Below are 13099 nucleotides of genomic sequence, written 5' to 3' on the forward strand. Positions count from 1 at the left end.
GGGCCTGGGAGGAGTTTCATGGCCTGGTGAACAGCAGCGGCCGCTGATCGGACGCTCCCCCTCTGTCTCTCACACTCAGGGTAGGGCCTTGTCTATCTTCTCTGTAACCCTGTGACATACCTCTCATCCATAGGACCCCTCTTCCCATTTACCCCCAAACTTGCCTCTGCCAACATTGAACCTCAGAAAAATATAAGTCCCAAACCACTGGATTCTCATCCTCCCTGGGTCCCATGTCTCCTGGTGAACCCCTGAGCAGGCTACTTCACCTTATTATGCCCCTATTTTCTCATCTGGAAAATGAGGCTCCATGGATGAACAAGTCTCTGAGATCTCTTTTGATGCTAACATTTCATGATGGTAAATGTGCCACAGATGCTTTTTCTTTTTGCTCAAATGTGGCCATTTTTAAGCCATCTGGCAATGTCCTGTGAGTAAAAGGGCAGTTCCACAGGCCCCAACATGAGTTACATGAGAGGTATGTCTCCTGTTTGCTGGTGTCATGTGTCAGTTGTGAGGAAACAGTAATATAAATTCAGCGTTTCAGCAATGTCAGTAACGGGGCTGGATTTCAGGACTGTGTGAGTAGCAGTTGTTCCAAGCTGTACTTTCACTAGACCAGCACAACTGTACTAGTAGGGAGAGGCACTGAGGTACAAAGACTGGGCCAACTAAAGCACTGACTTTGGGAATATTTGTATTTCAGTTAAGAGAGTATCAAGTCCATGTTTGTCTCTGTAGCAGAGGGAGCTGGGTAAATTTATTCTGAATGAGAGGAATGGATGAAAGGCCAATATCTGCATGAGCTAGAGATGACAGCCTTTTCCTGGACATGAAACTACCCCTGCCACTAACATCCCTAAGAAATAGAGTAGTTCTAAAATTGGAACAGAACATGTCAACTGTAGTAGCTACCTCAAAATTCCCCCTTCCCTAGAAGGAGACGAGCGTTTTCCAGAAAAGGAGACCTGCATCCCTCCTGTGGGCTAGAAGAGACAAGATGACACTCTGAGGGACAGCAGCAGGTGGCCAGGGGCCTGAGACATGGGCTAGAAGAGACAAGATGACACTCTGAGGGACAGCAGCAGGTGGCCAGGGCCTGAGACATGGGCTAGAAGAGACAAGATGACACTCTGAGGGACAGCAGCAGGTGGCCAGGGCCTGAGAGCTCAGGGGTGTAGGTATGATATACAGATAAAACACAGTTGCAGAGTTCCTGCACACACAAGTGATGCCACCCATACCTTTTTTGTTTTGATAGTTTGATTTCTTTATTATAAATTCAGTCTTCTGGTGGCTTAAAATTTAAAATGATTCTCTTTAAGATATAGTCAACATTAGTGCCTGGTATCATGGCACACGCCTATTGTCCCAGCTACTTGGAGGCTGTGGTGGGAGGATCACTTGAGCCCAGGAGTTCAAGGCCAGCCTGGGCAATATAGTAAGACCCTTGTTTCTAAATATATGTCTGTGTATGTGTGCATATATATAAGTGTCTGTATATATAGTCAACATAGAATTCAAGGAGTGCTGCTAGTATACACAAAGAGGGAGGAAAAAGGTACCAGCTTTAATAGTAGATAAATCATTGATTTTTAGGCTAAAAAATAGTAAATATTTGAAATAAGATATTAAGTTAAATTTTCAGAAGCCAGGTGCTATAATGGAGCTGTTTTTAAAATACTACCATATTTAATTATTTGTAAGATTTTTTTGGCTTTTAATATTTTTTTTCAATCCTGTTCCTTCTATAAGCCTTTTAATATTCTTAAAATTGGGGTGCTTTGCTGGGCGCAGTGGCTCACGCCTGTAATCCCAGCACTTTGGGAGGCCAAGGCGGGCAGATCACGAGGTCAGGAGATCGAGACCATCCTGGCCAACATGGTGAAACCCCGTCTCTACTAAAAATACAAAAATTAGCTGGGCGTGGTGGCACACACCTGTTGTCCCAGCTACTTGGGAGGCTGAGGCAGGAGAATCGCTTGAACTCAGGAGGCGGAGGTTGCAGTGAGCCAAGATCATGCCACTGTACTCCAGCCTGGCAACAGAGCGAGACTCCATCTCAAAATAAAAAATTGGGGATGCTTACAGTGAATGTGATTTAAAAAGATTTTGTCATAGTTTAATGGGCAGTGTTTACTTCTTAAAGTACATAAAATGATGTACCTTTAAAAATTGATGGCATCTGAGGTTCAGTGAAAAGTCTTTAAAATGAAAGCGGAATAGTCAGAATGGAAGAAAACTCAAAATAACTCCCACCCCTCTTGGCAGATTTAATCCCCTAGGAAAAATATCTTTGAATTGCCGTAAAAAGTCATATATTTGCATAATTGCCATTTTGTGGTCTCTTTGTGGCCCCCGTGTCTTTTTTATACAGTGTGGGAGGCAGACGAAGAGAACACTCGTGGTTCAGGTATTTTCCTTAAAGCACAGGCTTGGAAGTCCGTGAGGAGTGTTTGAATTTAAACCAAAAATTATTCTGAAAGTAGGGGGGAAGAATGAATTTACACAGCAACAACAAAAAATCCACTCACTTCATTGTCTTAATAGACTTGAAAAGGACTTCATGTCGCATTTCTGTTGATTTAACCTCACTGTAAGTGAAAGAGATGTTCGAGAAGATATGCATCCCTGGCTTACGTTTGTTGGGTCTGCCATTTTAGAGGCCCCTTAACATTTTAGCCCTCTCTCCCTTTTCTTTTCCTCCAAATAGATCGTGATCTATAAAGAAATTTGGCAGAGAAACTGCTATTTAAATAATTCTTCATGAATCACAAATATTTTTCCTCAATTTATCTGCTATTTTATGTCATTACCTGTGACTGTTAGTATTTTAGGACAATTTCATTTGACTCCTGTTGCAAATAAATGTTGCCCTTTTAACTATGACTTCAGTAAAACTCTCAGTGAGCTGATAGGAGAGGATTCTGATTACTTAGCTGTCTAGGCTGGTATACACAGAGCAGTGAGTCTGTATTGTTGGGAAATGAAGTTGGAATAAAATAAAGTTGAAGACGAGAGACTGGAATTTACCTCACTGAAACTAGAAAGAGTTTGCAGCTTTACTGAATATGCAGGGAGAGAAGAGGAAGCCAGAACTGGCGTGGGGTGTACAGCTAATGGCCAAAGAATGTTCTCCTGAAGACCATGTGCACTTAGGTCTACGGGACCCCTCAGAGCCAGTCTTCAGAGCAGAGACATAGGTAGCCTTCCTCCTTGGATGACTCCCAGCTTTCACTTGAGAACCCAGAATCACTCAGGTGCCTTTGCCAGGCACCAGCACAGTGGCAGTTAACTCCCAAGAGAGGGGAGGACATTCTGAATGACCACTTTGCCCCCCGTCATCCATTTTCAGGAGTTAATCTCTGCCGTAGTTCATTGTTTTCAGAGTTGGAACTTGTCCATTTCTCTAAAAGTACTAAAAGATGACCATTTTAAGGTAGAGCAGATTGGAAAGCTGTTTCAGAGTATTTGGACAACGATTTTCCCCAAGATACCTGGGAATGTGAAGTTGGAAGCCAGTCTGAATGGGGCTCTCGGATATTTCTGAGACATCATCAGGACAAAGGAACATCTGGTAGAGAAATAATTCTTTTTTTTTCTTCCAGCATTGTGGGACTGTCAGCTTCTGTGTCCTCTTTGGTGTCCTAAGCATAGCCCATGTGCTGTCACAGCTTTGCCAGATTGCTAGAGGGCTAGCTTTCAGGAACTCACTGTGGATTTGCTAAATTTTAGTTTGCTTTTAAAAGAACAGAAGCACATTGTTTTTTAAGGGGTCGCCTGTGGCCTCTGCCCCTTCCTTTCTACATTCTCCCTTTCTCTGCCTCCTAATCTCTCTGCACTGAGCCTAGGGTGAGGGATGTGATGGAGTATCACTTCCCAGCTGGCTTGAGGTGAACACATTCCTCAGACCAAATTTGGCATCAAGCTGTTCTCAACCCACTTTTTTAAAGAAGGCTGGACCAAAGCCATAGGGCATCACTGCCACCAGCCTGTGTTAGTCTGTCACTGTCAGGAGCAGGCCACCCCCATTTGCTGTTCTGTTTTCCTCTTAAATCAAACTGGAAAAACTCAGCCGGATTCTCCTGGCTTTTCCTTTACTCTTCTCCTCCCCCTTTTCACTTTGCCAGTGGACTTTAGAATATGATTTCTTAGGTTTTCTGACTATAAAGTGGTCTATATTAACAAAAATATTAAGTATCTGAATGAGGCTGGGCACGGTGGCTCACGCCTGTAATCCCAGCACTTTGGGAGTCTGAGGCGGGCGGATCATGAGGTCAAGAGATCGAGACCATCCTGGCCAACATGGTGAAACCCTGTCTCTACTAAAAATACAAAAATTAGCTGGGCGTGGTGGCGCACGCCTGTAGTTCCAGCTACTTGGGAGGCTGAGGCAGGAGAATCGCTTGAACCCAGGAGGCGGAGGATGCAGTGAGCTGAGATTGTGCCACTGCACTACAACCTGGTGACACTCCATCTCAAAAAAAAAAAAATCTGAATGAGAAAGTGTTTTTAGAGCTCTCCAGTTTATCTGCTACAGAGAAAGAATTTATTTCTGGCCCACCTAGTACAATAGAGAAATTCTTCCAAAAGATAAGATGACCTGCTTATGGTAATGATTACCCTGAAAATCCTTTTTCCGTCACTAAACAGCTGAAAGAGTTGGGGCCAGACACTTGCCTGCCATCTCCTTTACTCCAAGATAGATAATTGCCCAAGTCAGCAAATTCTGTGCTCCTACCTTCCCATATCCCTGCCTTTCTAGTTTCTTTTAATAAGAAGAGCAGAATCCCTCCTGATAGACTTGTGGTGTCCAATGATTAGATGGGCATAGAGGTGCCTGTAAAAGGGAAGAAATGGAACAGAGCCATCTGTTCCTGTGAAATCACTTTCTTTAGTATTAAGTGTAGGTACAAAAAAAGTGTCTTTTGTAATGCATCTCTGTAACACAGCATATTTTCCCTAAGAGAACTCAGAAATAACACACACACACACACACACACACACACCAGTTATGCTTGCTTTTCTCTGTGTTATGATCAGATATGTTCCTTATCCTTTGCTAGCTACTTGTGGCATCTCAGAGGGGTCTATCCTTTTGAAAAGAATTTTTAAAAAATACCATTAGCCTTTTAAAAAGATGACCACCCTATTAACTTTGTTTTCAACCTTCAGCTCTTTAGTTGAAGATAGTTGAAGTGCTAAGTAGCCATTGATAAATGAACCACATGGTCATGCATGCCAGCTATAAAATACCAGTGGACTTTTGAGATAACATCAGTTTATTCCCAGCCTGAGTTCACCTATACCAGCTCCAGTTTTTCTTCTCAGTTCTTGTCTGCAGTCATTCTCTTTGTGTAGTCGGGGGCTGTTGGTCACTGTCAGCTGACCGCCATCATGGAGGAGGATCTGTTAGCCAGTAACAGAAAGAAACTGCTGTTTGGCTGGGCTGAGCATATTCTTTCCTTAGCACATATTTACTCTGAACCAATTGCCATATGTCCCATTAATTTTAACAATTTTAAGATAGGTCAGGCTGAGCTTGTAATCCCAGCATTTTGGGAGACCATGACAGGAGGGTCACTTGAGCTCAAGAGTTCAAGACCAACCTGGGCAACATAGTGAGATACTAGGTCAGTTAAAGCCAGAGCTTCTAGAATGTCCCTTTAAAATCAAAGAGAAATAATGACTCCAGAATCCAGGTAAAATTTTCTGACAAATTGAAGTCCACAGCACTGGGCAAGGGCAGCAACCTTAAAGTCCCTGCCAGCCTGAAATGTTGAGACTCAGATGGTGACAGGACCTGCTAAGATGTCATTAGATTTCTAGGGTGGGACAGGAAAAGTCACTAGTGGCTGGTCAAGCCTGTCTGCATCCAATAAAAGGCAACTAAGAGGACACATATTGGGATCCCCCACATACATACCACACACACACACACACACACACACACACTTTCAAGAATTAGAGCCATGTTTCTAAAGTAAAGTGAAAGGTACCCAGATTTTACTTCCTGGAATATCCTTTCCTTCTGTAAGCAGCTCTAAGTTTTAAACTGAGGATTCTTATTTGGTTGGTTGGTTGGTTGGTTGGTTGGTTTTTTGTTCATATAAGACCAGGTGAATCATACAATGTTTTCAAAAGTGTGTGTTAGATAAAAAGAAAGGGGGGGAGAGAGAACATCTCCTTCTCAGGCTTCCTCCATCTGCCCAGTTTCTAGTGTGCCCCTTCCACCTCCACTGCCCCATGTAACCACTGTTGTTGGTTTCCTGTGTAGCCTTGCAAAGTTTCATAATGTATATATGAGCAAATATGAACCTATAACCTTTTTTCCCTACCCCCATTTACACAGAAGGTAGTATACTGTGTGTACACACTACACCTTAAGCTATCAGTTTATCTTGGAACCCTTTCCACAGTAGTAGAGAGCTTCCTTGTTTATTTCTACGAATGTGCCCTAGCATTAATATTTAACTGGTCCTCTCTTGATCGGCATTTGAATTGTTTCTAATCTTTTGCTGTTGCAAAAAATTGACTGGAAGTTTTGCAAGGGACTTGGGAGGTGGGTTGCCGTTTTGGCATTAGATTGGCAAGTGAAGAAGGCCCCGGGATATGTCATGGAGACCCCGAGGGCTGATGAGTCAGCGTCCCCCTGTATATGTGTGCTTCTGTATAGATGATCCTTGTATTGAACACTCTATTTTCTCCCATTTTTTTCTTTCAGGGACAATTCAAGCTTTCGAAATACAAAAATCACATTGTGAGAGTACACAAGCTGGCAATAATCCTTTTCTGTATGTGTGTGTTTGTCCGAAATGGATGGGAGGCCTCCAGCCAGTCCTTCCATTGCTCACTGAAGGGACGTCCCTGAGCCGTGCGCTCTCCTTTTGCACTCATTCCTGGAGGACGGATTCCGCTACACACCCTCCAGCATCGCTGACTTTATAAAGCGGAAAAACGGAAAACGTGACTTTGTAATAGACAAACACTGTTTTTTAATGGGGTTCCGTGGGGGGGCGTTCAGCCTGTTTGCTGTGTGCTGTCCAGATGCCTCTTGGGCGTCCTGTTGTTCTCTTCCCGTGTTGTACGAAGGGTACCGTGGCCACGTGTACATGCCAGAGCTGTTGATGAGAGTTACCAGTATTATGAATGAATGTGCATCCAGGAAAAGCGTTCTGTTGGAGAGTCCCAGAATAGCTGTAAATGCTCTCTTCTAGCCCTGCCATTAAATTATTGGGACATTTTGTTTCTTTCTCTCCCCTCCTCCAAGCCCACCACTTTCTGAAGCTGTGTTACTGATGTGATGACTGTCCAGGATTTTGTATCATCCCCTGCCTTATGCCCTCCGGTCTCCTCTCCTGTGGGACTCTCTCCTTCTTAGGCACAGCTGCACTTAGAATTGTAATCCAGTGGCTCTTACTGGTTTCACTGAGGCAGCTTAGAGGGAATGCCTTAGTAAACTGAACTGGAGCAGAATCTAGTTTGATTAGGAGCTAGATTATAATCTAGGTTCCAAGTACAGAATTTGGAGCTAAGGACGGTGACTGAAATCATTTTCCCATATGAGCAGACCCTGTGTGTCAGGCCTGTTTCCCATATGAGCAGAGCCTGTGTGCAAGTCTGTTTCTGGCATGTCCCTCATTGAGGAAGGGAAGCAAAAGCTGGTTATTGCCAGGCCTATTAACACTTAATATGCAAATTCTATCATCCTGAAACTGGGGCATCTGAGGAAAAGGTGACCTTGCTGGATGGCGTTATTTGCATGGCTCTGCCTGTCTGCAGTGGTTGAGTCCTCATCACCTGGTATGTGTATGAGCAAATGTATGCTGATCGTGATGCCCAGGCAGAAACCTCTTGAAGACTGCTGCAGGCATGCTTTAAAAATGACCAGTCACTCATCAGAGAAGCTGGGTGATCTGACTCCAGAAGGACTGAAGTCAGAGAAGTCAAAAGAGCACCTAGGATTCAAATAAATAGCGTCAGAGTCCTATAGCAACCTCCAAGTAGCACCGTCTTACTTGGCTCTTGTGAGCAAAGACTGCAGTACCTTAAATTAAGGCCTCTCTTTAAAACATATCCTTGAAGACTAGGGGATCCTTGGCCACCTGGTCTCAGAGAAATCATATGAGAGTAACAGGCATTTCCTTATTGTATTTGTACTACACTCTTCCTACTTTTCCATTCCTGAACACCCTCTAATTACCACTGTTTTGGGGATGCTTTTTTTCTGAAAGAACGGGGAGTACAGGGGCCAAAAGGGAGGTGCTTCTATTACAGGTCAAGATAGATTAGATAAGAAGATCTAGCAGTGATTTAAACTCCAGGAATATGAAGAGTGCATTCTGGTGTCCAGACAGTTGTGAAGGGCTCGGCAAATATAAGAGCACCATTGGCTACATGGAGAGCAAAGGCTGTCTTTGAAGACCCCAGGGAGGTCTTCACTTTTGCCTAAATTCAGATTTGCCATGAAAATTCCAAAGAGAGCAGATATTTGGATTTGCCCTCCTTTGGGCATCTACCTGACTGTTGTGTGTGTGGAAAAGTCAGTGTGTATGTGTAGAGTGTGCTTAGGAGTGAGTGAGTGGTCAGGCCTCCTGGCTAGGTGTGTTGTCCATAGTTTTGTTGTTGTTGTTGTTGTTCAGAGTTTTGAATCTTACGTTTTCTAGAGCTGCTCATGTTTTACCTTCCTTTTTGTCGTTGTAGTATTTGACAGTTGTCTTTTCCATCAAAAACATACTGGCCCTAGGCTGGTTAGAGCAAGGGGTTATGCCTGTTAGGCAGCATCTTACGCCCAGTGTTCTCCCAGATATTCTGCCTAACAGGTTTAAGTAGGAGATTAAATAGTCAGTTTATCTAAACCCTCTATTTTTCCAAACTAGCTTGAGAGGTCTTTTCATCTATTTTTACTCCATGGGCCTCTGATATGCTGAGATGTGGCACGGTTATGATTATGGTATCACCTGTTACAGAGACAAAGGGATAAAGGTCTACCAGGGCCAACGTAACCAGAATGTGAGGAGAGTGAAGAGTCGGTCTCCGCTTTGCACAGTACCAGAATGTGAGGTTGCCACTGGAGAGCGGAGAGTCGGTCTCCACTTGGCACAGTTGGAGCTGTTCTCCTCTAACTCCTTTGCTGGGTTTTCTGTTTGAAATTGGCCCCTACTCCTGTCCAGCCCTTTACTGGGTTTTCTGTTTGAAATTGGCCCCTACTCCTCTCCAGTGTCTGCTTTTTGAATCCTTCTGTTTGTGTGTGTGTGTGTGTGTGTGTGTTCCCTGTGATACTGGCAGTGGCAATAATTTTCCACCCAGAGAGAAGCTTGTGGTCCACAATGCTCGAAGAATGAATTTCCAAGTATTTGCCAGTGGAAACGGAGCAGAGGCTATGACAAGAGTGATTTAGTGTTGCACTTTCAGAGCAATTATCTACTGCAGTAATAAATGGAAAATATCAGCAAGAACCAGGTCGTGGACTTGTCAATACAAGGGAACCGGGGGTACTGTTACTCATTCTACCCTACAGTGTATGAGTCCCAATCTTAACTGCATTCCAAAACAAAATATGTGGAATAGTCCAGGCAATGTCAATCTCAATGACACAAATTTATTGTGAAAATATTCTCTAATTGATATTAATCATTGCCACAATTCAGTTTACATTTTTATTATCAAAATATAGTTGGTAACGCTCCTTAACTTGGGATAAGGAATATTGGAATAGAAGAAAGTTTAAAGAATTTGATTTTACTGTAAGAAATCACTCGGCTTAAGCTTGGAATGTTTTAGTTATATTAAGTATCTTAGCCTAAAGAGGGACACATGGGGCATGCCGATGGCTGGTGCCCACATGAAACACTGAGGGAGAAAGAGGCTTTGCTGAGCCTCAGTTATTGTTGACAAAGGATTTAAAACAATACAGTCTTGAGACTTAGTTTCTGTAGATAGAAATCTCCTCTCTGTGTCTATCAGTCATGGTCCAAATAGGAGACAGAAACCATGCCAGTTATTTCAACAATATGATAAAAAGAATTACTGACACAGTAACCAAAAAAGCAAAAAACCCACACAAGAATTAAGGAAGTAGCAACTTCCAGAAGTGCTCTGAGGATGGGTGTTGCTCACCTGGTCCTGGGTCTTTGAGCCCATCATGAAGCTGGTTCTGAGCAGGTCAGAAATGGCAACTGGGATCACATGCAGCTGTGAGAGCAAACTGCTGCAGCAGTGCTGACAGGAACGGGAAGGAGCACGCCCCTTCTTCCTGCAGCATGGAAGCTTCCCTCTACTGGAAAAATCCAACAGGATGCCAGCTGCGAAGCAGAGATGTTTGCAGAGTTCTGTCGCTGGTATCACAAAAGCAGAGCTAAAAAGAGCGGGTGTGGAACTGAGAGACGAGCTTCCTAACTGGCACGGCCCATTAGCCACTCAGCATCTGCGCACAGCCTTCTACACTTTTGAACTTCTGTCCCACCACAAAAGCAACTCTTTGTGCCCAAGGAGATGTAATTAATTGGAAGCTGTTACCCTCTCTCAAAAATGAGGACATGTAAAGCTCACCAGTCACTGTCAATCTCTGAGCTGTGTTGACTTTTCTAATTCAGTTTCAATCCCATCTGAATAGAATACAGAACAAGAGAATGGTACCTAAACACTAAAGGGTAAAGTTTACTTCCAGCAAAAATTGCATGAAATAATGAGAGAAGAAAATTGTGCACATAACAAGCAAGAATATGTACATCAGCCGGGCGCGGTGGCTCACGCCTGTAATCCCAGCACTTTGGGAGGCCGAGGTGGGTGGATCATGAGGTTAGGAGTTCGAAACCAGCCTGGCCAATATGGTGAAACCCCATCTGTACTAAAAATACAAGAATTAGGTGGGCGTGGTGGCGCGCGCCAGTAGTCCCAGCTGCTCAGGAGGCTGAGGCAGGAGAATCGTCTGAACCCAGGAGGAGGAGGTTGCAGTGAGCTGAGATAGCGCCACTGTACTCCAGCCTGGGCGACAGAGTGAGACTTCGTCTCAAAAAAAAAAAAAAAGATTATGTATCATCTGTAATGATCATGAGGCTGTAGTTACGTATCACTTTCTTTTCCACTGCCTATTCTGTATTTCCTTTGCCCTCAGCCAGGATCTCCGCTGGTCAGGATTTTTTTTTTGGTACGGTTGATCCAAACCTTTATTCCTAGGGTGTCTGAATTAGTTGTCCTTCCTTTGTTACAGTCTTTCATTTTTGCTATTTGTAAGAGGGACCTCAGAAAAGTATGGATTCTAGACAGTTCTCCCTGCCCCTAGTATGCAGCAGCATTTGTTTCCCCTTGGTAATACACCCGAGTCAGTAAACCCCTTATTTGCTTGTTGGTTCAGTGCCCAGAAGGGCCCAAAACAGTAGGTGAGCCTCAATGTACAATTCAGTGAGCCGTTGTCTTGTGTTCGCCGGAAGCATTCCTCCTGTAAAAACCAAGCCCTCCAAACCAGCAGAACTCCAGTTGAGGGGACAGGTGAGAGGAACCACTCCTACTTCTATCCCTTGATTCCTGGACCCGTGAATCCTGGTTATAGGAGAGACAACACATGCAAAGCAGAACCTTGGGGGCAGCACCCAAAAGTGGTCTCCCAAGTGGTGCTGTAACGGAGTCTTCACGAGGCCGTTTCACTCTAATGTTTGTCCGGCTGCTTCCTCCTGCTGAGATACGTGGTATGACTGTGATTACCTGGTCACAAGCCCATTGCCTCACTTTATTTGCTGTGAAATTTGTTTCTTGATTAAAAGCAATATGGAATACATGCTGGTGAATAAGGCATTCCCTTAGTCCACGGGTGATCATGCTGGGAGAAGCAGGAAACGCAAATTCACATATAGAATATGCATCTATTTACCTGGTTTGCTAAACGGCAATGGAACTAATCCAGCACCATCCAATGGAACCTCCAGTTCCTCCAATGGAGCTAATCCAGCACGACTCTCACTTTTTTGGAGCTGTGTCCCCCAGCTACCTGGATGGTCACATTCTTTGGTATTTCTCATCTCATGTGATTGCCCTGGGCCCCAGGTCTGCTTTCCCTTGATTGCAGTCTTATCTGATGTCAGTTGAAAGCCTCAGCCAAATCCTGTCCCCCAGGCCTATTTCCATGAGAGCTCTAACAGCTTCCCGTCAAGATCGTTTTGACTCAAACAAATATCTTGGGGAAAAAAAAAAAAACTGTCTCCATTCCAACAATTTGTAGAAGTACAGCGCACTGATGGGTCACCTGCAAGAGAGCAGGGTCCACAGGAGGCCTCTGCAGCCCTCAGAACGTCCAGCACACTGTTACCTCCCATCCAGTGGGCTGGCCAGTGTGGCAGGTCGGGTGAGTGGGAGATGAATAGGAAGCTATAGGCTGTTCCCTTGAGGAGCTCGCAGTCCAAAGGGGAGAAGAAGGAATGCAGCAAATAGAGGCAAGAATGCCTCCAAGAGGATTGGTGGCTCAGGTGTAGTCCATGTGGGCCAAGTCCAGTGGGCAGGTCACCTTTGCTCACCTGGACTCCAGAAGTACAGACATGAGGCCAGTGGGCTTCATGCTGGAGATGTTGCCTATGGGTGAGAGTAGTATCGTATGTAGTAAAGTGTACCATTTATTGAAAACTGCTAGACACTAAAATTACACGCATATTTCATTTAAATCTCACAAGAGCCCTGTGGGTTCCCCATTTCACAAATGAAGAAACAGGCAGAGGTTAACACAGAAAGTCACTCACCATGTAAGGGCAGAGATGGGACTTGACTTAGAATTCCAGAGCTCTTAAGCCTGCCACACTGATAGATTATAGCTCACCTAGTCTGCAAGTCATTATTTTGATAGTTGGGAAAGAGGGCTTCGGAACAGATGAGGGCCGGTAGCTCCAAAATGACTCTTGCTGCTGCAGTGTGATCCTAGTAGATCAGAGGCCCCACCCCACTGGCCAAGGAGGATCAAGAGCCATGAGCAAGGCAGCTCCCCCTGGGGCTCTGGGAATGGCCAAGAGGGCACAGGGATTTGCCAGCAAGGTGACATTTTCTGTCCTTTCCCCTAATCCCACACCCTCCTCCTGGCCTGAGTATTGGCCTTACCCTAAATCATGGCATGTAG

The 13099-nt window shown here is 44.4% G+C and overlaps 1 protein-coding gene across 11 annotated transcripts in view; it reads left to right on the plus strand.

Moving 5' to 3' along the window:
• EIF4E2 (eukaryotic translation initiation factor 4E family member 2) overlaps window positions 1–9458 on the plus strand; it is a 32865-nt gene extending 23407 nt beyond the window's left edge. For 7 of the 11 annotated variants that reach the window (XR_010149921.1, XR_010149924.1, XR_010149923.1 and 4 more), the window contains 2 exons: window positions 2–80; window positions 6725–9458. Coding sequence is in view for 6 of the 11 variants with exons in the window: in XM_009444560.4 (XP_009442835.1) it covers window positions 2–47 (46 nt within the window). In the remaining 5 variants the exon portion in view is untranslated. The remainder of the gene's footprint in view (window position 1; window positions 81–6724) is intronic. The other 4 variants (XR_010149922.1, XM_009444561.4, XM_009444563.3 and 1 more) reach the window with 1 other exon arrangement.
• Window positions 9459–13099: the final 3641 nt, after the last annotated feature.

This window comes from Pan troglodytes, chromosome 13, assembly GCF_028858775.2.
Source record: "Pan troglodytes isolate AG18354 chromosome 13, NHGRI_mPanTro3-v2.0_pri, whole genome shotgun sequence".
NCBI lineage: Eukaryota > Metazoa > Chordata > Mammalia > Primates > Hominidae > Pan > Pan troglodytes.